This window comes from Pagrus major, chromosome 5 (genome assembly GCF_040436345.1).
Source record: "Pagrus major chromosome 5, Pma_NU_1.0".
NCBI classification, from domain to species: domain Eukaryota; kingdom Metazoa; phylum Chordata; class Actinopteri; order Spariformes; family Sparidae; genus Pagrus; species Pagrus major.
Genome location: NC_133219.1, coordinates 33,214,565 through 33,240,315, shown reverse-complemented (window position 1 = coordinate 33,240,315; position 25,751 = coordinate 33,214,565). Strand labels below are relative to the sequence as shown.

Genomic DNA, 25,751 nt, shown 5'->3' with positions numbered 1-25,751 from the left:
TTTATTTTTGGAAGACCTCATGACACTCATGAGATGTCTACCATACTGTTACAGATCCAACAGTATCAGTTATCTTTCTGCAATTGAATATATTTTATAAAACAAGTTTATTAAGTGATTCTCACACTAATTTAGTTTTTTTTTGTGTCACAGTTAAAACATTGTAATGCAAAATGTTCCATTTACTGGCTAGGTTGAAAGCTAGGTTTCATTATTCCAGTATTTATTTTGAAGTCATCCTCACAGCAGCCGTGTCCCTCAGCCAGTTATAAAATACAAATGTGAAGTGAAACAGAAAGAATGTTTGGTATTTCCTTCAAAGCTCACTCGTCAACCCCCCTCTTTTTCTTTCCCATCTTCCTCAGGTGATGAGAATAACTCTGTCCACATTAAACTGGAGGAGGAGAGAGATGGTTCGCTGGTTGGTCACATGTGCCACTGAAGTGGGTAAGTGCACCTGGCCCTCTGAATTGTTTCTGTTGTTTCAAGATGAACCGGATCGAACCGCTTTATCTTCTAACTTTTCTCGTCATTCTGTCTTCCAGGTGTCTACGCCCTGGACAGCATTATGCAGAGCTGGTTCACCCTCTTCACCCCCACGGAAGCCACAAGTATCGTGGCCACCACTGTCATGTCGAACAGCACTATCGTACGCCTCCACCTGGACTGCCATCAGCAGGAGAACCTGGCTTCATCCGCCCGCACCCTCGCCCTGCAGTGTGCCATGAAGGACCCCCAGAACTGCGCCCTCTCCGCTCTCACACTCTGTGAAAAGGACCACATTGCCTTCGAGACAGCCTACCAGATTGTACTGGACGCAGCGGCGACTGGAATGAGCTACACGCAGCTGTTCACTATAGCACGCTACATGGAACACCGCGGTTACCCGCTGAGGGCGTATAAGCTGGCGACGTCGGCCATGGCTCACCTGAACCTCAGTTACAACCAGGACACGCACCCGGCCATCAACGACGTGCTGTGGGCCTGCGCGCTCAGCCACTCGCTGGGGAAAAACGAGCTTGCCGCCGTCATCCCCCTGGTGGTGAAGAGCGTGAAGTGCGCCACGGTGCTCTCTGACATTTTGCGGAGGTGCACGCTGACCACGCCGGGTATGGTGTCGGCACTGCACAGCCGCAGGAACTCTGGGAAGCTGATGTCCCTGGACAAGGCGCCGCTCAGGCAGCTGCTGGACGCAACCATCGGGGCCTACATCAACACCACGCACTCGCGGCTCACACACATCAGCCCGCGGCACTACAGCGAGTTCATCGAGTTCCTGGGGAAGGCCCGGGAGACTTTCATGATGGCGCACGACGGACACATTCAGTTCACCCAGTTCATAGACAACCTGAAACAGATCTACAAGGGCAAAAAGAAACTAATGATGCTGGTGAGGGAGAGGTTCGGCTGAGGGTGAGGCCAGGGGGCGCCAAAGGCTCCCCTCCCGCTCTAGTACTTTTCTATTAACTTGAGTCTGCCTTTTGAACTTCTTTTGGACTTATAAAATAGACAAGTAAAAAGAGGGATGTGACTTGTAGAATGAAGCAAAAAGAGAAAGGAAAAGATGACAAAAAAATCAACAGAGCCACACGCGGTATTATTGTTCTTGCTGTTGTTATTGTTATAAACATTATTACTATTATTATTAATTATAATATTATTACTACTACGTGTACAGAAGTGTTTTTATTTTTCAGAAGAGAGGAAATTTGTCATGTTGTGAATGTGCGTATTTCTCTACATGTGTGCGAGAGGAAAAATGAAAAGTGAAATGGCTTTTTTTTTTTGGTTCCTTTTTTATTTTTATGATTTAAAGCATCTTTTTTCCCTTTTTCAGTGTATATTGGGTTATATGTTGTCAAGTGGCTGAAGCCCTTCTACAATAGCGCTCGTGTAAAAACAGAAACACAATAAGAAGAAAGAAAAAGAAAAAAAAAAAGAAAAAAAACAACGTCTCGGCATCCTCAAAGAGAAACTAAGGCTTTAAACCACACAGAGCACCTCCCTCTGCCCAGGCCCTCACCGGCGGGCGCTGGGCAGCACTGCACAGCTTAGCTCGGCTCGGCACAGCTTGGGTTAGCACTGACAGAAAGCCGCCATCAGCATTTCTTTAGACACAGCAGTAGCAGCAGCAGCAGCAGCACTTGAGCAGCCATTAGTTTTCTCTGGGTCCCAGGCATTAGCGTCATTACACACAACAATGCTCTTAGCTAACTCGTGTTGTTGTTATCGTTGTAATCTCCCCCACCTCCATAATGAGTACCTGTTTGTAGACAGAGGACAGTGTGCAGGCGCTCCAGTGATGGCACATTAGACAAAGATAATGAGTATTATTGTTTCATTAATGTAATGTAGTACAGCTGTGATTTTGAACTAAATAACTGTTGAGTTTTCTAGTTGAAGTAGATACCCGGAGGGAGACGACTACCTCATGATACGGTATTGAACCTGCTCCCATTTTTCCTCTTTTACTTGGCTATCATGATATTTATCATCTACGATAGCTGCCAGTGTTAATTAAACAGCGAGACCAAGGTTATGAGGAGATGTGGAGTCAGATTCCTGCTGAGGTGTTTCTGCGCTCGGCTCTGCTGTACGTCACTGCCCTGGCATCGGTACTTACACACCCCCCCCCCCACCTGAAATTGGCCCGAACACACACTCTGGAAGGTGTGTCAGTATGTCAGTCATCCCCCCTCCCCCCCTCTCATCTCTACAGCCACCATTGTATGGTATTTTTCAGACTAGGCCAGTGTCATTTCCCTCTGTGCATGTGAATCATAGAAATTAGACTTTCTACTGTTATAGTTCATTGTGTGGAACCTTCAGTAATTGTCAACCAGAACGTTCTCAGGGATTTCACAAACACAGGAACAAAAAGGCGGAACAAATGAACGACTGACGACAGGAAGAAAAAAGACAAAAACACAACACACAACATGAGCGAGCATTTATTGTACTCTGTATATATGCCATAGTATATGTCTGAATATGGAGGATCTGAAAGTATATGTTAACTAATTTATACAGAGTATTCTATGTAATGTGAAATACTTGAAGCCGCTGTAGTTTGCTCTTTCTTCTCTTTGCTCTCCTTCTCTCTTTTGTCTTCAGAGTTTTTTTTTTCTTCCTTTTGTTGAAAAACAGAACATATCAGAAGGACTAGACTGACCTTTGTTGATGGCTTTTTTTGGACGCACAAGGCCGTCATGTGTTCATTCTCGAGACGCTGGATCCGGTCAGAAATGAGTCAATTGTGATGGGGAAAACGTTTGTTTTGTTCATTCCTGCTGACTACAGCATAAGAGGGGGATGGAGGTAGACTACTTCAGGCAATTGGTCAATAAATGTTTAAAAAACACAATACAGGATTTCTTAAAGTACTTAATTATGCATGTCAGCTGTTGCACTAGCCTAGTTTCCCATAGGATCCTATGGGGAAAAATAACTATAATGTGCTTTATACCGGAGCTAATTGGGGACAAATCTGGTTAAAAATCATGTATTTTGTGTCCAGCCTTACATGCATTTAAGGACATCTTTTGGCTGAAGTCTGCCTCGTTTTGCAGTAATGTAACCCTTGTCACAGTAACTTCATAATTGTGCAACTCATCAAGACTCACATTGAGATTAAAAAATGAGCCTCCCGTTTATTCACCGCAGAATTTCCAGTGTCTCCTCCGCAATGTTCAGCTGTCCTATCATCACTTGCCTTTTTTTTACCGTCTTTACATGTCCGACTTTTTTCTTTTTCTCTGTGCATCCTTTTTCTATCTTGTGTTCGTTTATTAAAGATAAAAGCAGCCTTTTCTCTTGCCTTGTCTTAACGCTTTAAAGTAACCAAACAGGAGATCTATCTAACAACCAAACGCGTTCTAAGAGGTGAGAGACAACCCACCTTGGTCCCAGCTTTAGTGTCCTTAATTAGTAAGTGAATGGCTGTGTAACTCATGCTTTAACAAAGCAATTCCTCACGTGTGTTTGGTGAAAAAAATACGTTGTCCAGTGTCTCTTGTTCTCTTCAGAAACAATTTCCTCTGAGTCTTTCTAGCTGTTTTATTTTATTTTTTTTGTTTTATTTTTGTTTGTGTAGGAATCTTCTGCTCTCCCATTTTATTTATTACAATGACCCATGTATACATGCTTATGAAATTAAGATTTGATACACCGATATCAATTTATTTATGTAACTAAATCACTGTTTTATAATCTTGTTAATGAGTCAATAATTGATTTTTTTGTTTTTGTTTTTTGTTTTAATAAAAGTTAGTTTTTTGAAATGTATATCCATGTCCTCTGCTTTTTCTGTTTTTCTTTTTCTTTCTCGGCCTGACACAGGAAACATATCTCTGTCTCTGTCGTGGCTCATGTTGGGACGCTGTCTGTGAGCTCGAAGACGCTCGCGTCGGACGAGTATCAGCCAGCGCCGATCAGTCGGGACGGTTCAGATCTCCATCAAACGGCGGTGTCAGAAAAAGGCAGAGAGGGATCACTCTCGCTGGCAGCAGCTTTCACGCTGTCATCTCGGGCGAGCTGACGAGGAATATGAAATGTATCAATTGATATTCCCATGGTCTTTGTAGCTTCTGTCAGGCAGCCAGGCTCAGCCAACCACAATAACCTGTTTACATGCATCGAACACTGACAGTGGTGCCACAGGATGACTAAATCAGTGTATGTAGTTTGTCAGGTATGTGTGTGTGTTTGTATAGACATGTTTTTGTGTGTGCTCCTTCTTGTTTGCATGCCTCTGTGTCTGTCTTCCTGCGAGTGTGTGTGTGTGTGTTAAGGCCTTTAGGGAGCGAATGGGAACAGGTGGTAGCTCCAGACTACAGGAGCTCCTGACAGCAGTAAGGTCCCCAGACTCCCAGCCCCTCATTAAACATTGACACAAAAACACTGCAACTGTCTGTGTGTGAACAGTAATGAAGCGCAGACGGCTACACCGGTATACACACCGCAACTTAGCACAGCACGAGCTCTCAGTCCGCGTCTCTGTGTTTGTGTGTGTTGTCCATCTGTGCGCGCTCATTAATGAGGCACATTTGTCCATAGAGGTGTCCACTTAGATATTGAGGAATTCGTCAGGTTTAGCAACAAAAGCGCCCGTCTGCTGTCAGAGGCCAGACAGAGCTGTCCATTCGTTATGTGATGGATGCATGCCTGTGAGAAAGTGTGTGTGTGTAACCAGGCAAGTAAGTGTACACTTGTTCGCGTGTGTGTGTGTGTGTGTGTGTGTGTGTGTGTGTGAGACCACTTCCTGTGTGTCTGACCTGTGCTCAGGTCCCTGCTCAGTTCCAGTTGGTAATGACGTCCCTTGGGTGCAGCACGGTACAGCAGCCTCCTCCAGTCTGTCTCACTGTATACTCCTAATGACATCATGATCACACACTGGCCCCTTTCATGCCAAAAGCCCTCTTCCTCACCGTCACCATCAAAACTCCTATCTGGAGCATTCACTGCCTCTCTTTTTCACCATCACACACACACACCCTCACTGCGCCAAGGCTTCACAACACATCAAGGCCTTGACATTTTGTAGTAGAAGTATAGATCTATTATTCTTTATAGTTTCACCTATAGGGAGCATATTTTTAAGTCAAAGTAAAAGCAAAGTGGTTCTGAGTTTCAAATGTGCTGCGTAAGACATAGATTATAGTGGCAGGCGAATGCTGCAAAAGCAAAGTGTAGTGTATCTTGTGTTTTATCCCTATGTTAGAGGACATCTCCAACCAGATGAGCTGCTATACATAGAGTTGTACTTTAGGTATTTGTCCTCCACAGTAAATTTGTATTATTTAAGAATGTCCTCAGTGTTCTCAATGGAAGTCTCCTGGATAATACCATGTTTTAATTGTTCCAACAAATCATGTTTTTTCCTCAGCACTCTGTACGCTACTCACAAACCACTTCACTACAAACCTTGTTGAAAAGGTGAACACATTTCTTTTTCCCTGCCACAGCTGTGGCCATCAGTTTTATTTAGTTTCCACTCTCCATTAGCATTTATGAGTGGCACATTGCATGCAACAGAAATTCAAGCTGAGTGTTGAATTTTTCTCTGCTACAGTAAATGCAAATGAAACTGGTTCTCCAGCACATCAAAGACAACATTCCCATCACCAGTATGCTTTTAGAGCCTAAAGATCCACGGAGGATGCCATATCCACTGCCCTCCGCTCAGTCTTCACACACCTGGAGGAACAGCTATATCAGAATGCTGTTTGTTAGCATACAAGAAGTCAAACCTAGTTTTAAATGATAAACACTGTACATTTAGCACACACCTTGTATCTTGTTGCACCATCTTCTGCGATCTTTTACTGGCATCCAATTGGAGAATCTTCTATCTTGACAAACCAACTCCTAATAATCATATCAGTGATCATAATTTGCATTTTCTATTTGGTTAAACTTTGCATGGAGCTCCACCCACAACTCTAGAATCAACAGTATATCTGGGGTCCAACGCATATTCATTGTCAGGGGTCTTTGAATTTTCCTTAATCGCCCCTATCTATAAATAATAAGCCTTCCAGTACCCGTGGAGTCGAACTATCCAGGAAAAGCCCACAGCCTGAACATTTACAGTATGTGAGAGTGCAGTCTATGTTCTTTTAACACTACAGCTTTCTGCAAAAGGTTCAGGGCCTTTGTGGTGCATCGAGCTTGCTATCATTACGGCAGTACAAAAAAAGGATCATAGGCATGTGTTCTTCAACACAGCCTGCAGCATCAGCCCAGCTACCACAGGGACTGTCTTCCTTTCCTCGTCTTCTTACAGAAGGCCGTTGGAGTTTGATCTCCTCTCTCCCCCTCCATCGGCCCCGAGGCGTCTGATTAAATGCTAATTAAAGCCGTTAGCGCTGCTATCACCGCTGCTAACTCCTCTCTCTCTGTCACAGAGATTAATGCCCCTCGTTCATCATCCCACCTCGCCCAGCCTGAGTACCTGCCCAGCTCGCAAAAGCTGATCAAGTCATCAGCCCCGAAACCCCTCTCCTCCGCTCCCTCCCACCGCATGAAGATGGACGAGGGGTTTAAATTTTAATTTGAAAATTGCCCTCAATTACTTCTGCGGCGACCACTTGCCGGAGCTTCTCATGTGGTTGAGTGGAAAGGGGTTACAGCAGCGGGTCAGTGGCCGTGATGAGCGATAAGGGGACATTAATAAGAAAGGCAGAGGTTCATTTAAAAGCAGAAAGGACAGTGGGAGCAGCTTTCTCATTATTTAACTCCCCCAGCTTTATTTAAAGGACTTTATTTAAGGATACTGAGTTAATGTGTCCTCCAGGACAGACGGTTAAAGCGCCTGACAGAGTGAGAAAGTTACGGCCATAACTTACACCCTGAGCACACACTGTGGTGCCATCTTTTTTGCCTCTTTTGACATTCTCGCCGTTTTCAGGCAGAGCGGAACGAGCCTTGGAGGGACATAAAATGTTAGAACAAAGTTACACACATCATTTAATTTTATTCTTTCACAATTTCTGGCCCACAAATGTTTTATTGGTTCCAATATCGGTAATCATTGTAAGCTATTGGAAGATATTGAGCTATGTATAACAAGTCAGCCAAATGTCATTTGAACTACCACCAGATCGGGGAAGCTCTTCCATGAAATATGCAGCTACTCTGCAGGGCCTCATCTGGTGTTTGTTTTATGCATATCATTTTAGCTGAATTGCACTCATGCCTCCCGCATGATAAGGGTTTTCATTCTGTTTCAAAAACGACTTAGACCAAATAGGTTGTTGTTAGTGCTCAGATTTTAAGATCTTCTGGTGTGAATGTCAGCATCAACAGTTTTGTGAAGGCTGACAAATAAATGGACTTTCTTTAATTTTATCCTTACCTTCCGAGGCAGCTGGATTCGCAAGATCACATATGCTCCTGATTTCATCTTTAATCTTCCAGCAATGCACATGTGGTTGAGCACATAGGTGTTGAACCAATCAGTGTCCTTTGAGCAACTAGTGGCAGGTACTGGCATGGTTTATGGTGTGACAGACAGCCAGAGAAAGACAAAGCTTATTTATGGATATATATTTTTAATGAGACTTCTGGATATTTTCTAGCCATGTTTGTGGCAACACAACTGGATATATCTGATGAGACGTTGGGACAATTTGCAGCAGGACCAAGTAAGTCAAAACATTTTTTTTTTCTAACGTTAACTAAGTGGTAGATCTGAAACCTTGTGTTGTAGTACTCGTGATTGATCTCACTCTCAACCCCTTAAAGTCTTGGCATTGTCTTGGTCTCGATACACTCTGGTCTTGGTCATGACTTGGTTTCCATACACTCTGCTCTTGGTCACGACTTGTCTCGGTTTAGGTGGTCTTGGCTACAACACTGTCTACACCTAATCAGACTATAAGAACAATGTTGTCACAATATAAAGTTTAGAATTAAACCTGCACTGCCAACCTTTATTCTGCCATCGGGTTGTACCCCCATATTGTGCCTACTTCCCAGCCCAAGCGAGAAACCTGAGCCAACAGTGCTGTCATCTGGTTTCCAAGGACAATTAACAAATACACAGAGATTTACACACCTGCGACCAGACTGCTCCCACCCAAAAATACTTTCACTTCATCTCTCATTGTTATTGCCAACACTGTGCCGGATGCCTGTCCAAAGATTCTAAATCTGTCAGCCAGTGTTTATAATGTCACAATGGATGCTGAGAAATGGAGGAAAAACCCACTTGACTCCCCTTTCCCTCTTGCAATATGTTTCATAGATGTAAAACACACATATAACATGACGCGTCGCCTGCAGTGCTTTTAAATTCAATATTCTGTAGTATAGGAATGACAAAAATGTTGCAGGCTCTGATACAGACACCACAGATGTGAAATTTGGGCTGAAAATGACTTCATGCCATCTCCACATTCCTTTATGCTTGCAGAATAGCCTTCAGAACCAAACAGAGCTTCCAAATTCCAGGTGATGTGACATTTAATAGTGTGTGCAGCGTGCACAGGCTCTGGGGCCGCACTGCAGGAATAAACAACACCATAGTCAAGGTTAGCAGGCTTCATGGGAAGAGATAGCTTTAACATTCCATCGCTGGTTGATTAAAAGCCTAAATGAGTAACAGCGTGATGTCCCCCACTCGCTCCATCATCCAGTCCACTTTTTTTCCCCCTTTCCGGCAGCAGCAGGCACCGTGCGTCCGGCGAACGGGAACAAAGAAGGGGGAAGAGAGACAGAGAGAAAGAGGGATGGAGCGACAGGAAGAGGAGAGAATGAGAGCATATATCAAGGCCGTTTTCAGTGACATTTGTGCTCTCGGTGTGGAGAGCCACTATGAATATCAATATGAACCCATGGAGAGGAAACACAGTCTTTTTTTTCCCTTCTCACTGGGCTATTCATGCACACAAGAAATCTATTCAAGTCAATGTAATGGCCAATCTCTGAGCCTGTGTATGGTTGTGTGAACAGTGCAGCCTCGGCTCTACATCGTCTCTCTCTCCCCCTCTCTCGTGAGTGTGGCCGGGCTTGTATCAGTGGAAAACACTTTATGTCAAGTGCAACTGTGGCGAACACTACAATATGTAAATCAGATTGGATTAAATGCTTGCATGAGTGGAGCTCGACGGCACCAATCAGCAACAGCTACCAACCGACCAACAGTTTTCTCAGTATAATTTCTGGTGTTTTCACACAGCCTCTCCTCTTGCTCTTCCTCTTCCTCTTCCTCTGGTGCTTAGAGATATAGAGTCAAAGGGATGCAAATCTACCCACTTCCTTCCTCCCCTCCCCCATCTGCAAACACTGATAGCCCCAGGCCAGTCCCAGGCCTTTCTATATGCAGAACCAGTGACAGGAGTTACGCATCATTCTCCCCCTGTTCCCTCCCTAACAAGCTGCGAGCCCCACTCTCACTAGGCTGCATGTATGAAGCTGTGTGATTGGTTTGGTACGGTAATAACAATACGGGAATAGTGTGCTGGCTGCCTCCTCCTGTTTGCATGTGGATCTCCTCTTCCCTGCTCACCTTTTGTGGATGTACGAGTGTGTGTGTGTGTGATTGTGGACTGTTGGCGCCGGGCTTATTACTTTAAGTTGTCTCCAGCCCCAGCGCTAATCCCTGTCTTCTTCAGGGAGGGATAACAATAATACAACAAGATCCAGAGGTACTAATGAAATCCTATCAGGTTCCTGAGTCTGAATGTCAGAGAGAGAGGGAGAGAAGGGAGAGAGAGAAGGGAGAGTGTATGAGGTATTGATCGAACAGAGACCAAAGTGAGAGAGATAGAAGGAGGGGAGTGAGGAGGAAGGAAGAAAGGCAAGGAAGTGCAGTCATGAAGAGAGAAAATAGTTGCTGAAAAAGTGGGTGAATAAATAAGAGCGAGGTTCGAGTAGGAGCATAATCAGAGACGGCGAGTCAAAGGAGGAAGAGAGCGGAGAGGACTTATGCCAAAAGAAGAGATTAAGAGTGGATGCGAAAGTTGGGTTTGAGTGGAGACAGAATGTTTTCTCTTCGGTGACTGAGCATGCGGCAGCTACAACACATCGGCTCTGACTTGAGTAGGTTTCAGACCCAGACCAATTCTCCCTCTGCGGCTCCGCCAGACCCACCATTCGCCCCTGGGATTGAATTAGGCCTGCCCCATTATACAGTTGCCATGGGGACCCTGACACCTCCACTGACGAAGTGAGAGCCACGCAAGGCTGAGTTGCTGATCAGAATGTATGTGTGTGTGTGTGTGTGTGTGTGTGTGTGTGTGTGTGTGTGTACACATGCATTTGAGTCTGTTACAGATATTCATTCCTAAGTGTGTGTGTGTGTGTGTGTGTGTGTGTGTGTGTGTGTGTGTGTGTGTGTGTGTGTGTGTGTGTTTGTAGGTACCACTCTCAAGTCATGAGCAGACTGAAATAATTGGTGCCTTTAAAAATCTTTGGCTCATATAAACGTTTGATTTTTTTATTCATCAGCCCTTCTCTTTTTGATGCTGTTTCTATTTGCAAGTTGGTTAGTGTCATATCTACAAACAAAAACATAAACATATTACTGTCTCTGTCCTGTGAAAACCAGAAAGAAAGAAAGAAAGAAAGAAAGTAAGAAAGAAAGGATAGCTGGATGATATCATCATAGTTTATAATCAAAAGGAAACAATTGTGGTTCCTTTATCACAAAGACATCCAGGTAAGTGAAAGTCACCTTGTCTCTCTACAGATATTTTCCCCTTGGGGGAAGTGTGTCACAGACATCACTGTAACCACTTTTGGAAACCAGGTGAACTTGTTGCTTTCCAGTGTCCAAACCCGTATTAACAGTGATAATACTTTTCTCTATTTTGCCACTCTGGAGTTGTGTTTTTGAGCCACAACTATCTTCACTTTCCTCCTTCCTGTAGTTCTGGTCTGTGAGAATTATCTGGCTGCACTATGCCCATCACTGGCTCTGTCTGTCCACTCTACACCACACCTCTGCACTGTGCACTTACTGCCAGTGGCTGCTCGAATCCAATTCAAGTCACTGGTACTGCTGTGAATGGCTCAGGCCCATCCTACATCCTGGACATGGTCCAACTATCCACCCAAGCCCATCCACAATGCTCTGCTACTTCAATACCAGTACATCCTCATACCAAAACGACTGAATAGGTCGATTGCCAGTGATTGCCAAAACATCACATAACACCATTTTCAAAACAACATGGCCGTTGCAGCGTACCAGCAACAGGCCCATTGGACCTTCATTGTACAGTGAGTTTGGTTAGGTTTAGGAAAACATCTTGGTTTGGGTTACACACACAGTGTTCATACGTTACCTGAGTTACGTTAATTAAAGAACTCACAGCTGACTTCTGGTTTCACTCTGGCCTCCTAAATGAAAGTCCTGGGTTTGTTTAATCCAACCATCTATCCCCTTCATCCTCTCTATGCAGACTTGTCGCTCTTTATACTGCTTCTCCTCCTTTCCCTTTGCAGTTGGGTGATAATTATCTCCAGGATCATCATTACAAGCAACCCTTTCACATTACAAACACAAATTTGTCCCATTTTTCATATGAAAATATTGATTAATGCAACTTTTAGAATCTGATTTCTGACTAATATCAGACCCATCATCAATGTTTGCTTGTAATGAGGATTAAAGTGTCCTCCAAACAATCAAAAATAACCAAGGATGTACAGGGCTCAATGAATATAACATAAAGCAATCCCAAAATAATAATTGATTTAGGTTGGACATATTGAGATAAATTAAATCCTCAATAAATCTGGTATAAATTGTTTTCTTCAAACTCCCAACTTTCAATTCCCTAAGGCACTCTATCATTTTCAATTATCCTTAGCTCGGCCACTGCACGTATATTTCTAAAAATGTTCATCGCATCTACATTTATTCATGTTTTTTACTTCTCTAACTTTACTCGTGTCCCCTGAGAAAACCTGAGCCACATAGATCCCAGTTACCCACTTATAACACCCTCACTACTCACCCTCTCTCTCACACACACATAAACAATCGAATGGATGTTGAAAGCGGATACCTTGTCTGTCTCCACACACTGGAATTTGTCACCGACGCAGTTCTAATGGATGGCCAGAGAAAGGATGCCACCCACAGCACCATCTGGCTAATGCCCCGTCCTCTGCTTATGAATTACGCTAAATTGTGCCCAAGAGAGTGAAGCCACATGTTCATTATGAAAGCTGCAGGGGTATTAGAGATCCCCTGAGTCGCACCAAACGAGCTGCATGTCACAGGACGGCGTGACACACAACACGGTGCCATGAAGGGGGGGGGGACACAACCTTCTCTGGATTTAATAGGATGCATTCATCAGGCAACCTGGAGTTCTGACGGGGGTTGGCTTCTTTAGTTTTAGTTTGCGGTTGACCGTTCTGTCTGAGCGGAGGAGTTGCTGTAGGTTGGGTGAAATGAAGAGAAACTGCGCTGATGGATGTCGACCCCAACACCAAGTGACACCTGGAACTGAATTGAAACACGGTCGCCATTTTGTGGCAAAATGCTTACAACTGCAGCCAGTGTACCCAAACCACCATTAGGTATCTTTATCTGCGTCTAGACCATCATGAGACCAGCCTAACAGCATCTGTCAGTCCCTGCAAAAAACCCCTCTGGTACCATAAAAGACTGGGGCCCCTCAGTAAAGGAACCGAGGCTGGAGAACCCAGTGGGGACCCATAGGAAGGTATGGAGAGAAATAAAATGCTTTGCTGTATTTTTTTTTCCTCTCACCAGTGTGTGCCATGCATCGCCATGCAGGCAGATGGGGGAGGTGGAGGTGGAAATAAAACATGCATGAGTCGCCTGCAGCCCAGGAAAATAATTACTGTCATTTAGCAGACATGTAGAGGAGAGCAACGCGGCCCAGTCTGCCCACAGTACACCGCCACACCGCATGCATACCGATGAACGGGAGGGAAAACGGTGAGGGAGGGAAGCGCTGAGTGGGAGAGAGGGTTTGTGTGAGCGATGGCACAACGTTTCCTTGTTTGATGGTAATCGATGCCACCGTTTATTTTAGTGATGTTTTCATATGTCACTCACAGCTGACAGGAGCCTCACAGTGCTGCAATCTCAAGAAATTAAACAAAGAGGCTCTTCTTTGCATCTGTTCTCTCCTCTCACACGTTACGGAGCACTGTTCCGGGTCCAGGAATCTCAGAGAGCCCAAGAAGTACAGTATATCGCTCCAAAGATCTGTGATTTGACCTCTAAATCACACGCTTCTTTAACTCTGTCTCTCATCTCCTCCTTTTCCACATCTGTCCATCTCCTTCCTTCCCGTCTCCCTCCTCCCCGTCTTCCCCTTCGCCCAGAGTCAGACCACAGCACAAATTTATAGGAGGTGGAGGGATGCCAGTGGAGGTCAAACGCGTGAGCGGCTCCCCGTCTGCCTCCCCTATCATTCTTTATGGCTGATCTAGTGGCGGAGCCTTCATTACCCTGAATTATACGCTGCGATTATTACCTCTCCCCCCCGGCCCATGCAGGACGGCCCTGGCCTTATCATCTTATCATCTTACCCAGGAGGAACGTAATGCGGGAACTCTTGATATATAGCGCAACATCTGCCTTCAACATGACTCCACTGCGGATCTTTGAACTTTACATCCTCACATCCACACTATGTGATGTATGTGGTGTATGGCTGGGATCACAGGCGTATTTGTGGGTAGTTAAAATGAGCTGCAGAGGCATATTGTCTGATGAGGGCGTGGGCATCCCTTGTAGATCTACACCGTATATAATCTCTTCGTTGAATTAGACGTACTGATGCCTGAATGATTGGAAATGATAACATCGTCTCTGCGGTGCTAGAGTGGAAACACATCAGGGTTTTGTTCCCTGTAACCACACCTCAACTGTAAATGTGCTAAAGGATTTGAGTGCAAAGCCCACATTTTGTAAAACTCTTCCCTGCTGGCTCCTCTTCATGCTCACCCATCTGTTTTGGATGTTTGAGGGAAACCCAGCGATGACCCGACAGCAAAGACATCTGCTTTCCAAAACTAAACCCTCATTGTTCCTGGTTTTTGATCTAATTGGTACAAATAACATCCTGAAATTCAGACTGCAAAAATCACCTAAGTTGGACTCACTTTGTTGTTGCTCCTTTTCTCACCAACAACAAACCTCCATTACACATGTTTATTACCACAACTGAGGAGCCAGTGTGAAGCCTGATAATCTGGGAAATCAGCGGGGTGTTCGGATAGCGGCAAGCTTTGGCAGTCCTGATATATTGTACTTCTTCACAACTCATTTTCGAGTGGGCACACTGAGAGAACCTGCACTGTATCGTGGTGTAAATATCAATGCAGGCTCAGAGGGGGGTAGCAGACAAGGGCTGGATGACACAAGCGATGCAGTAGGCTTCATCATCTCAGCTACAAATCAGAAATTTCTCTGGGAGTTTTGTGGAGAAGTTTTGCACAAACTCTTCCCTGTAATATCAGACATACGTTGAGTTTCTTTGTTCTCGTCAACCCTCAGTAGTGGCAAATGCACACCAGGTGGAGCTGCGGGCATCAATGTGATGCAAATGTGTCATCAGCCAGGGGTGTTAGTTGAATTCAAGCCCTTGACTTAAAGTCCTCCTCCAGAGAAAAATGCATTTTTCTTTTTGTTCCTACAGTTTGAGTGTTTGAGCTTCGATATGTAGAATGATGTATGTGCAGAGTTTCACAATAGAAGGCTGTTCTCACATTTATAGCTGGACCTTTAAAGTTTCTCTGCGCTCAATGTGTGATGTTATTTCAAAGTGTGTATACATCTCATTCATTTAAAATGCCAACAGCAACACCTTCACTAATGTATTGTTGGGCCAGGTAACTAATCTCGCTAGACGAGACCAGTGGTGAGATGTCGCTGTTGGGTAGATTTGGTTTATCAAATACAATAGCAAAGCAACACAGTACATAAAATAAGCTAACATAAGTCGGACCACTGCGTTCAACTTTATATCTTTGATCCTTGTCACAGGCACATAAACAGATTAATCAATTTAACATATCTCTGCTAGAACCAGTTGTCTATTGTCAACGTATAGGTGCCACTTTACGGATTGTAATGTGGTTTTTATACTTTTTTTTCTGCAAAAGCCATGTCAGACACATTAGATAAATGTTATTTATGTATGCCTTGCGTGGAGGGAAGTGCAACACAATGCTGAAATGATCTATTATAAATAAAACTCAAGTAAAAGTTTGTAATACTTACTCGTTTCCATTTATATCAATGACTAAATAATAGAAACACCTTGCAGTATAATCCAATACATTTCAAATGGCAGCCTCCAATATCAACACATATTGAATCAACACCTTTTTCCGACAGTTTCAACAAAAACTAAATATCAAAACCTTCATGAAGGTGTGTGTATAAGTGTCAGTATATAAAATATTGGATTATTACTGAGGGATTCACTTTAATCCCACTGAGTAGTTTAATCTGTAACAATGTATGGATGTACCATGTATGATTATATGGTTTGAAAGACACTTTTTATTTTATTGTAATGAGTAGATATTGTTATCAGATACATGTAGCGAAGTAAGAAGTACAATATTTCCTTCTGAAATGTATAAAGTAGACTATTTGATATACTCCAACTTTATATATTTTCATTACAATAAGATTATTATTAAGAGTATGCAGTAAACAACAACATGTAACAAAATAATTTCACCACTCACCCACCTGAAGACAGTAAAGAACCCACATGCAGCCCACAGATGTAAACCACAGACGCACATTTAGTAAAATGTAGCAAAAAAAGGTGAAAATGATCCCAATTAACGCAGCAGCAGCCAAGATATTCAGAGACTTAATCCATTACATAATCCTCCATAAACACTGCATCCAGTAACCCATAATGCAACTGCATACCATCTTTCATTAGACCCTCCCTGACTTGTAAACACCCACTTCTTTCACACTCCATGTTATTTTCTCAGACTTCAGACACTAAGGTCCCTTCAGAGCCACAGAAGACTTTATAGGCTACAACTGTTTTCGCAGGCTGAACAGTGACAACATTTTTTTCTACATCCAACGCCAACGTATTTAAATGTTACACTGTCTACAATCTGCATTTTACAGCTACAGTATGATTAAAGTGAAATAAAGATACCCAATCCAGTTGCCAGAACATTAACATTTCTTTATGTCGCAGCTTTACTTTTCTTTAGGTTCATTTTTCAATTTTATGATGCCTCAACACTGTGCTTATAGTCTGGTTAGGTTTAGGGACTTGGTTAGGGTCAGGAAAAGTTCATATTTTGGCTTAAAATACCTGCATTCGTCACCACAAACACGTCGGGAGATGTTCCAAGGTCGTACCTGCCAACCCTCCAGATTTTCCTGTGAGACTCCCATTTTTCATTGCCAATTCTCCTGTATCTCTCCAAATTTATGACATTTTTTTTGCTTTATTTTCCCCCCTTTTGGTTATCACAGCCTGTTTCTGGCACTGCAGAGTGTAGCCTGCTGTACTGTTGCGCCTCGTCCTCCTCAGTGAGTGAGAGATGCTAAGAGAAATTAAGGAGAAAGGATTTTTAAACAAACTTCAGATGCCCTGGAGAGATGAATTTCCATTTATTATGTTAAGTTTTGAAGGAAAGGCGATGTAAATTGTGCCACATCGATTTCGCTGTTGCATTTTACTGATCATGTTTGTTATTTTCATTCTTTAAATGTCACCAGAATACAGGAAGCTAGGGTAAGACCCCTAGAAGCCGTCTTTGGTTTCGAATCCATATTTTTGAGGCCTCAAGGTTGGCAAGTCTGCCCGAGGTCTTGTTAAAAGCATCCGGTTTAGTCGGCACAAACATGGCTGGAAATCGCCTCCATCTCCTGATTTGATGGTCAGGTCATTAACGTGTAATGTGAACGTGATATGATATGTATTTTAGAAATGTCAGTGTGTTTCATATGACATGAACAAATGTATTGGTGGTCTGCTTGAGTTGCTGAAATGTCAAGTATGAAGTGAATTCCAGGGGACACAGGGCTTGTAAAATTAGTGCACTGCCCCTTTAAGTAAAGTAGAGGTACCTCAGTACAAATGTTTGTTGTGTTAACGATTCCTCCTTTCAGTGACACTCATGAATCATTGTTGTTTTGCAGGACCTTCTTCTTGTACTTCCTGAAAGTGAACACATCCTCAGCCATCAACCCCTTCAATGGGTGCAATTACTGAACTTGTTGTGCTGTATCATGACCGAAGTGTAAGTACAGACTCAGCAGGGGGTTGTAGACAGGATTTGGATGACACACACACACCCATACAGACGCACACACACTGCCTCCCCACCCCTAGTGTGCTGCTATATCAGGCAGCCAGGCAGGGAGTCAGGGAGCAGTAACAGGGCTATTAGGACTCCCAGGGACCCTATCGATCTCCTCATTGATCCCCTCCTGCCTCGGCTAGTCCAGACAACTGCGAGGGTTTATACAGCTACTACAGGGAAGAGCAGTGGAACACTACAGGCAAGGGCACATGAAAGACCAGAAGACGGACATGGAAAGAGCGGTAAGAGAGCCACTTGGAGACGCAAAAGACGAGAGAATGAAAAAGTTTGAAAAGTTTAAAACCTTCCTTCCCTCCCCTCCTTCTGGCCTACTTAACTTTTACTTCCCCTTCTATCTTTCTGTTCTTTATGACCAGCTTTTAAGATCACTTTCCCTTTCAACATACATAGCTCACATTTAATATATCGCTTTTATCTTTAATATCATCCCCAAAATAATAAAAATAACACCTCATCTGGCGCGTAAGTGACTGATTTTACCGTATAAAGATGTTGGAGCTGAGGAGATTTATAATCTGTGACAAAATGGGGAAAAATCTCAACCACAAAATCCCAAGTGAACCAGAGCATCACGGTTATCGAAACCAGGCAGGCTTGGAAGCTTCCCCCCTGCCTCCAAATGGATCCCATTAGAGTTACATGTGTGTTGTCTCAGAGACACTTTTACTCCACATGATGAACCCACTGGACCGGCTGTGGTAGAAGAGGAGTGATTGTTTTTAGTTAGGCATCTTAAATCTTCTAGTTTCACATTGTTTTTACCGAGCTGTGCTGCAGGGCTCTTGCTCAGAAGCTGTGGGCACTGGTGAAAGAAAATAATGCAACATCACCCCCACTGGACCTGTCATGGTACTACTGCTGCAAATGATTACATGCTCATATACACAATCTAATAACTGACATCCGCCTGCTCAGTGTGTCTTCAGATGTGGTGAACTTGTGTACTGCTGAGTGTGCAGTCCGACCCTGATGTGTATTAATGACGGAGGGGATGGCAGGTCCTCATCAGAGTCCAGCTGATTAATAACCGGCCCTTCACTCCGTCCCTCACAACTAATGGCTCTCTGTCTCACTCTGTCTATAATTATCACTCAATAATGAGGTCTAAGAGAGGGCGTGTGTGTTTGTGTGTGTGTGTGTGTGTGTGTGCAAGAGCGAGCTTAATTTAAGGGTATACAGACTGCATGTGTAATAGACTGCACATTGAATGTATCCGTTATTTACAAGTGAAAACTCAATAAGCTATAACGGTCAGTGTGTATGCATGACTTTTACTTGTAGGGAGATATCTAAATTTTGCAGTAACACTTCTTTTACCTCAGCAAACGATCTGAATACCTCCAATCTAAAGGGTCAGTACACCCAAATTAGAAAAGAACACACTGAGAACAGATTTCAGAGGAACTTTAAATAGTTCGGATAAAAACTGTTACTGTTTCTAGAAAGACTTGTAGCTTTTGAATGTTTTAAATAGTCTATCTCAATGCTGAGAACAAAATTGCATTCACTCCATTCAACTTTCTTTATTCTTTAATAATTCTTAATAATCGAGTAAACGGTATAGAGAGTGGACAGAAAATGAGAGTTTGGGAGCAATATTCAACAATTGTCCCTGACCAGGCCTAGGCTGGGCATCACTGGTGGACTCGGTGGTACCAGGGTACAGAAATTGTGTGGGGGGGGGGGAAGCGCAGCAAAAGTGCCCTATTGGATGCCTCGTATGGTAGATAAAACATGATATAGTGCTTGCCAGGGTGCCCTTACAGTGGAGAAAACATGAAGCAGCGCCAAGTATGAAAATCAGTCGGCCTCTACAAGTCTGTAAATGCTCAAATAGTTTTTGAGTTCCCTGTAGCTGCATGCCTGGATCCTATTAATGAGAACATACCATATGTTTTCTTGCAATTTCCGTTAAGTATTGTTTCAATTAAAGTTGACTGAACGTGTGTAAAACAGTCTCTGTTATCTTCTAGCCACTGTGCAGAGCGGCTGTAATGCTCTGCTAATACCAGAGATAATGTCAGCTGATCTGTTTATAATAAAGACCCTCAAAATGAGACGCCTTTATTTCTCCTCTTCATCCCCACTTGTCAGCAGTGTGCCAAACAGATGCATACCAGACCAACGACAGTTCCCTCCAACATGGCCCCAAAACACACAACCACATACAGTGATGTTATACAAATAAAACAAGCCTGCAGAGGAAAAAACACTTTGAAATCTGATTTTTTTTTTTCCTACAGTGGATCTGTTATAATGACACAGACAGTGAAATCCCCATGAGCAATAAAGCATTCCCAGATGAAAATTACACCGCGGCACAGGTGAACGCTTGGCTCTGATTATTCCTCTGTATGTGCAGCATATTGTTGAGTCATTCCCCTGTTTTTCAGGAGTTTATTCTTTCCAACAGGTCAGCTCGTTCGTGCCGGATGATTTATAATACGATAGAGTTGTCAGAAATCTTTTGGGATGTAGTTTTTCACAACAGAGTAAAGTACCTGTACTGTAGAAAGTATCACAGTTTGACATCTCAGGGAGCATACCGCATCAGAGTGCTGAATGTGTAGATCATCCACAAAGATCACAAATCTATTAACCGTCATTTGTTGGTAATTCCCGCCTATCGAGAAGCTAATACTGTATCTGACGTGTGCATCAGACACAGGGGTGTGTAAACCTGTCGAAAAACATCAACGTGGTGCAATATCTAGAACTCAGGGGATTAACTCCACACTGATAAGATTGATAAGATTCGTAAAACCATTTCTCAGAGTGCCAATAACAGCTCTCATGACTGTGCTGCATTCCAAGCAAGCGTTGAGGGGGGCGTGGACAGGGTTCATTCATACTGTTGCGACATCCAGATATAGCCTGCTGAGCCATTCATAACAAATGGTTTTATCAGGCAATGACTTATAATGACGCCTCTGATCGAGGAAAGAGGAAGGTGCATGGTAGAGACCGTTTGTTGGAAGAGGAAGTAAAGTCACACACGCAGCACAACAGTCGTTTTCCCTATATATATTTCCTCAAGAGTTTGTCTTCTCTTGATCCAAGATTGTTTATATAGAATCCATCTCTGCAAAACTCAAATTTGAATATATTTACTGAGCAATCCATAAAACAATTGCACATTGCATTGTTTTTGTTTTTTTCCCATATTGAACCTAGAGTATTTGATCCATGTGCATGTATGTAAGTATGCAAAAACCTTCACTGACCTCAATAGGAAAATACAAGGATTGGTGTTTTGAGCACCTGACCTTGTTCAAGGTGGGGCTGGCTTACTGCGTAGTTTATCATTCAGCTTTATGTCAGAAGCGAGTCATATTTTCACTGTAAAAGAAGTCTGAACATTGCAGTTTGTTACAAGCATCAAGGCTGAAGTACACACAGAGAATTTAAGGATATCATTCATCGGATAGGATTTACCTAATCTCATATTTGAGAAGGAGAACAAAACAAGGAAAAGCTTTAAAAAGAAACAAATGCTTGTATCGAATTACACAAAAATTAAACATTATGCAGCCAATTACGAGCATTTTGCTCAGTTGATGCTGTAAATTGTGTTTGCTATTTGTGCTCTGTCATGCTGTGTTCATGTGAGCCAGTTTCCAGTTCCATGAAAACAGTTTATAGAGGAGTAGCCTCGTGACTTCTGCACTGTGCTGTGTCAAAAAAAAAAAAAGTTGTGCAATACTGAAACATTTAATCAGCACAGTCTGTCCCACACTCCAGGGTCACTGGCAGCCGTGTATCTGTTTGTGATAACTAAGACGCATCCGTCAAATCATCAAATGTATTTCCCTACATAGACATGAAGTCATCGCTTACCGGAAATCTCTAAAAATACGACTGCATTAGTTCATTTCTTGAAAGGTAGAAGGAGTCCAGGGTCCGGTGTTCTGCTGTAAAATGTACAGGAGGTGTTCTGTAATAGTGCCACTATCTGGTAACACATTTGGTCTGAATAACTGAGGCTATTTTAAATCTATCAACATAATATAATTGCTCTGGAAATAAAATTTGTATAGGTAAACAGTTGTATGTTTTAAACAGTAAATAAAGGCATGGCAGAGAGCATGCAATTTGATCAAGAGCAGGTAAACTTGGAAATAACACTATAGGGACCACGTTGGAGGGTTAAATGAGGTCAAATGCTGAACTTGACAGGTATTTCATCAGCCGTGCATAATATTAACATTCATTTTAAAAAGTGTCCTGGTATAGATTAAAGGCAATATGTGCGAAGGATTTACAAACATCACAGCAAACCAGAAATATCACATGATTGTGTGTCTTTTTTGTTGCCTACAAGACTCAGAATTCTGACTTTTGCTGTTGTTAAACTATAAAATAGTGGTGATTTAGACCTTTTCACCAGGTTAAGGTTGAAATAAAAAGATAATTTGAATAAATACAGTAAATTTAATCAAATTGAATCAAACGATTATCAGAAAAATGCTGAATATCAGATCAGAATTCAGCCAGGTTGATTATCAGTCGACCCATAGTATAAAATATATACATACATGTAAATATGTGTAGAATTTACTTATGGCCTGCATGTACTATTGATACTACTCATACTAGTACTACTAGTACATTTAACATCAAATACTATCAGACTTTTAATCAAGTACTATTCATCTGGGTGAGTTTTACTTTTACCAAATTAATATTTTATTCACTTTACTCCACTACTATACTACCTCTACTGAAGGTAAAAACAACATCTGCTAAACATATACAGTAAAAATTATTAATTTAGAATAAAAATCAAGCCCAATATCAGACAAACTAAACAATATGTTGAGACTTGGAGCCCACACCTCTCTGTTATGATTTTACATATAGTCATGTTAGCCCGAGGTGTTTTCCTGGACTGTGTTTTTGTCTCACTCCACGCCCTCTTTCTTCCTTCTGACCAGATTAATTAACTTGTATTAATATACAACCAGGAGGGCGGGAACATCCCAGCCACCTCCTCTTATGTCTGAGGAGGCAAAGACATTTTCACAGACTCACACACCTTCAACTGCAGCAGCATTTGTTCACCCTCAAACCTGGTAAGAGGATTTATTTATGTTTAGGCAAGAGTAAAATTGTCACAGAGCAGCTACTTAAAGAGATCAAACCACAGGACTCCTTAAATACCTCCTGCCTGATACCAGTGTCATCACAACTTGGGAAGGTACTTCTCTCCGTCAGAGGACAGGAAAAGAAGAAAAAGCAACTGGAAACTCAGATAAAGAAGCAACAAGTGAGTGAAATGACCATGAATGTGAAGAAGCAGCTGTGCTCCGTGGCCCATATGGTCGTGCCTGCAGTGGGATTTGTGCTGACCTGCGGCGGGGCCTACCTGGTGTCCCTGCAGACGGAGTACGGGTACACTTGGAGGCTTATCCCAGCCTACATCATGATCGTGTCCGGCTTCTTGGCTGTGATCATCGGAGTCTTCTGGACCATCTGCCACAGCATGAGGAGCAAGATGTACCACAGAGGAGAACATGAACGGCACATCCAGGTCTACACTATTGAAAGGTAAGACCACATGTGACCACTGAAGAGTGATAACAACAGTGGAAAAAACTGCCTATTGATTGACAAGAAAAATAATACATTTCTAGGTTGATTCTAGGTCGACTCTGGGTCATTTACAGTCATTTTATCTGTTAATCAGTAAACATCATCCTGGTAAAATAAACTTAATAAACTGAACTAGTGCCCCTAATGTTTTCATGTCTTTTCCTCTTCAGACAAAGCTCCTTCCCTCCATCGTACGAGGAGTCCCAAGGCGATTGGATGTGTCCTGATTCGGCCCCTGAGTATGTGGTTGTGGTTGACGAGGTGGATGTGGTGATGAGCCTCGCTCCTCCTCTGTACAGCCAGGACAGCTCAGAGGCTCCAGACTGCACATGGAGCTGGGAGCAGCCTCCTCGGTACAGTCAGGTAGAGCATGTTCAGCAGGGGGAGGTGGATGCAGAGGTCTTGTCTGTACACTGAAGGGCAAAACCTTTTTTTTTTGCCTAACTGGCCCAGAGAGAATGGATTGGATGGAGATCACTCTGAGAGAGAAAGCTCCAGAAGAATGGTAGATGCCTCCAAATGTGGTTGGATTGCTCAGCTACCAAATGAATTGACCTTGGAGACGTGCTGACAACCCAGTGCTCAGCCTCTGAACTCTGATGTCTGTGCTGACCCAATGTTAACAGGCCTGTTTCAGTCCAGAGGGTCTTTAAAGCGGTACAGCCTGTTGAGTTAAACTGTTTTATGTTGATGCGGCTCAAAAGGTTTTTGTCTCTTTCCCAAAGCACGGATGAGCGGCAAGTTTAAGATGAAAAAAAAATCGAGGACAGAGTTAATCCAGTCGGATCCATGGATGTCTGAACTGACAAACAACACGCTTTTACCTGCACTGTAGCTCCAAACACTCACTGTATGTTTACTGGAATAATACGACTGTTTTTATGGGAGGGAATGATGTTACCCCTGTCCTGGCGTGATTTGTGTTATGGAATAAAAATATCATGTTGTTATATTGTAGTGCCTGTGTTCAAAATGTTTATTTCTCAATATAGAGCCAACCACTGGCAGACTTGTTTGACTTCACAAATCATGAAGATGTCTTTGCACACGCTTCAAGACATTTTAGGGAAGTACCTTTCATAATTGAGTCTTACCAGACAGCCTGATGTAATTTCAAAGTAGGTTGAGCCAAATCTCAAAATTGTATTTTCTAAACTACTGAATGACTATATTTATGACAATAAGATCTCTAGATCATGCTGCAACAATAATGAAACTTCGTTACACAAAATCAAATAAGCTGAAGTTAAATTAAGAGATGAAAGAGGGAAGCAACAGATGTTCCCTCTCAGAGTTGGACAGTTTGGTCATAAACGCTAAAAATAACTATAAATTCTGGACTTTTGTTTTTATGGGCTGAATTAAACGATGTGAGACTCTTTCTATGCACACAAAGGCCTATTTCTCTTAAATTGCTTAAAAATCCATATTAGTGACGTCCCCTCGCTGTTGCCAAGATAATCCATCCACCTGACAGGTGTGGCATATCAAGGTGCTGAAGAAAATGTGTGGAGCACAGGTATGCCTGTGGCTGGTCGCAATAAAAGGCCACTTTAAAATGTGAACTGTCACAAAACAAGTTTTGAGGGAGTGTGCGTTTGGCAATCTGGCTGCAGGAATGTTCAGCAGATCTGTTGCATGTGAACTGAATGTTTCACTAAAACGAGCCATCTCTGATGTTGTTTTGAGGCAGTAACCGGCCTCACAATCTCAGACCAAGTGTAACCACGCCAGCCCAGGGCCTCCACATCTGGCTGCTTCACCTGTAAGATTGCCTGAGACCAACCAAACCCAGACAGCTGATGCAAATGATGCATATGAAATCCATAGTTCAGTGCCTAATAAATGTCTTTTCTTCAAGATAAAACTTTGGATTGACCTTTATTGTGACCAGCCCATGGCACACCTGTGTAATCGGCATCTTGATATGTCAACGTGTCAGGCGGATGGATTATCTTGGCATATATAATATTTTTGTTGGTTGGTCCTTACTAAGGCTGATAATGTCTCTGACCTGTGAGGCAAAGTCTTGACAGTCTGTATTTGCACATGCTTTCTGTGTATGGCATCATGACATGTCCTAACAAACTGTCTTAATACATTATGAGTGCTCTCCCAAGCACTCCTAGTTCGGTTGAAAAGTTCACCCGATAAAGACACTGGTGGAGCAACAATGTTCTGCAACTTTGCAGCTTGTCCTTGAAGGCTGGATACCATGAAATGTATTCATCTAATCACGCCCCCCACCTATTAGATACTTCTCCCTGACACATGAACAATTCCAGCTAAAAGCTAAACTGTCTTCTCAGCGACAAACTCAGAGGTGATAAACTGCATTGATCCTCATCCAA

At 42.9% G+C, this 25,751-nt stretch overlaps 2 protein-coding genes across 2 annotated transcripts in view; both read left to right on the top strand.

Moving 5' to 3' along the window:
- The window catches only part of LOC140996767 (zinc finger SWIM domain-containing protein 6-like), a 47,305-nt gene extending 43,115 nt beyond the window's left edge, over nucleotides 1-4,190 (top strand). The window contains exons 13-14 of the mRNA XM_073467248.1: nucleotides 366-447; nucleotides 546-4,190. Of these exons, the coding sequence (XP_073323349.1) occupies nucleotides 366-447; nucleotides 546-1,411 (948 nt within the window). The 3' untranslated portion in view covers nucleotides 1,412-4,190. The remainder of the gene's footprint in view (nucleotides 1-365; nucleotides 448-545) is intronic.
- An 18,899-nt stretch (nucleotides 4,191-23,089) lies between these two features.
- Nucleotides 23,090-23,817, top strand: LOC140995697 (transmembrane protein 252-like). The gene is made up of 2 exons (XM_073465775.1): nucleotides 23,090-23,355; nucleotides 23,571-23,817. The coding sequence occupies exons 1-2, from the start codon at nucleotides 23,090-23,092 to the stop codon at nucleotides 23,815-23,817; spliced, it is 513 nt and encodes a 170-aa protein (XP_073321876.1).
- Nucleotides 23,818-25,751: the final 1,934 nt, after the last annotated feature.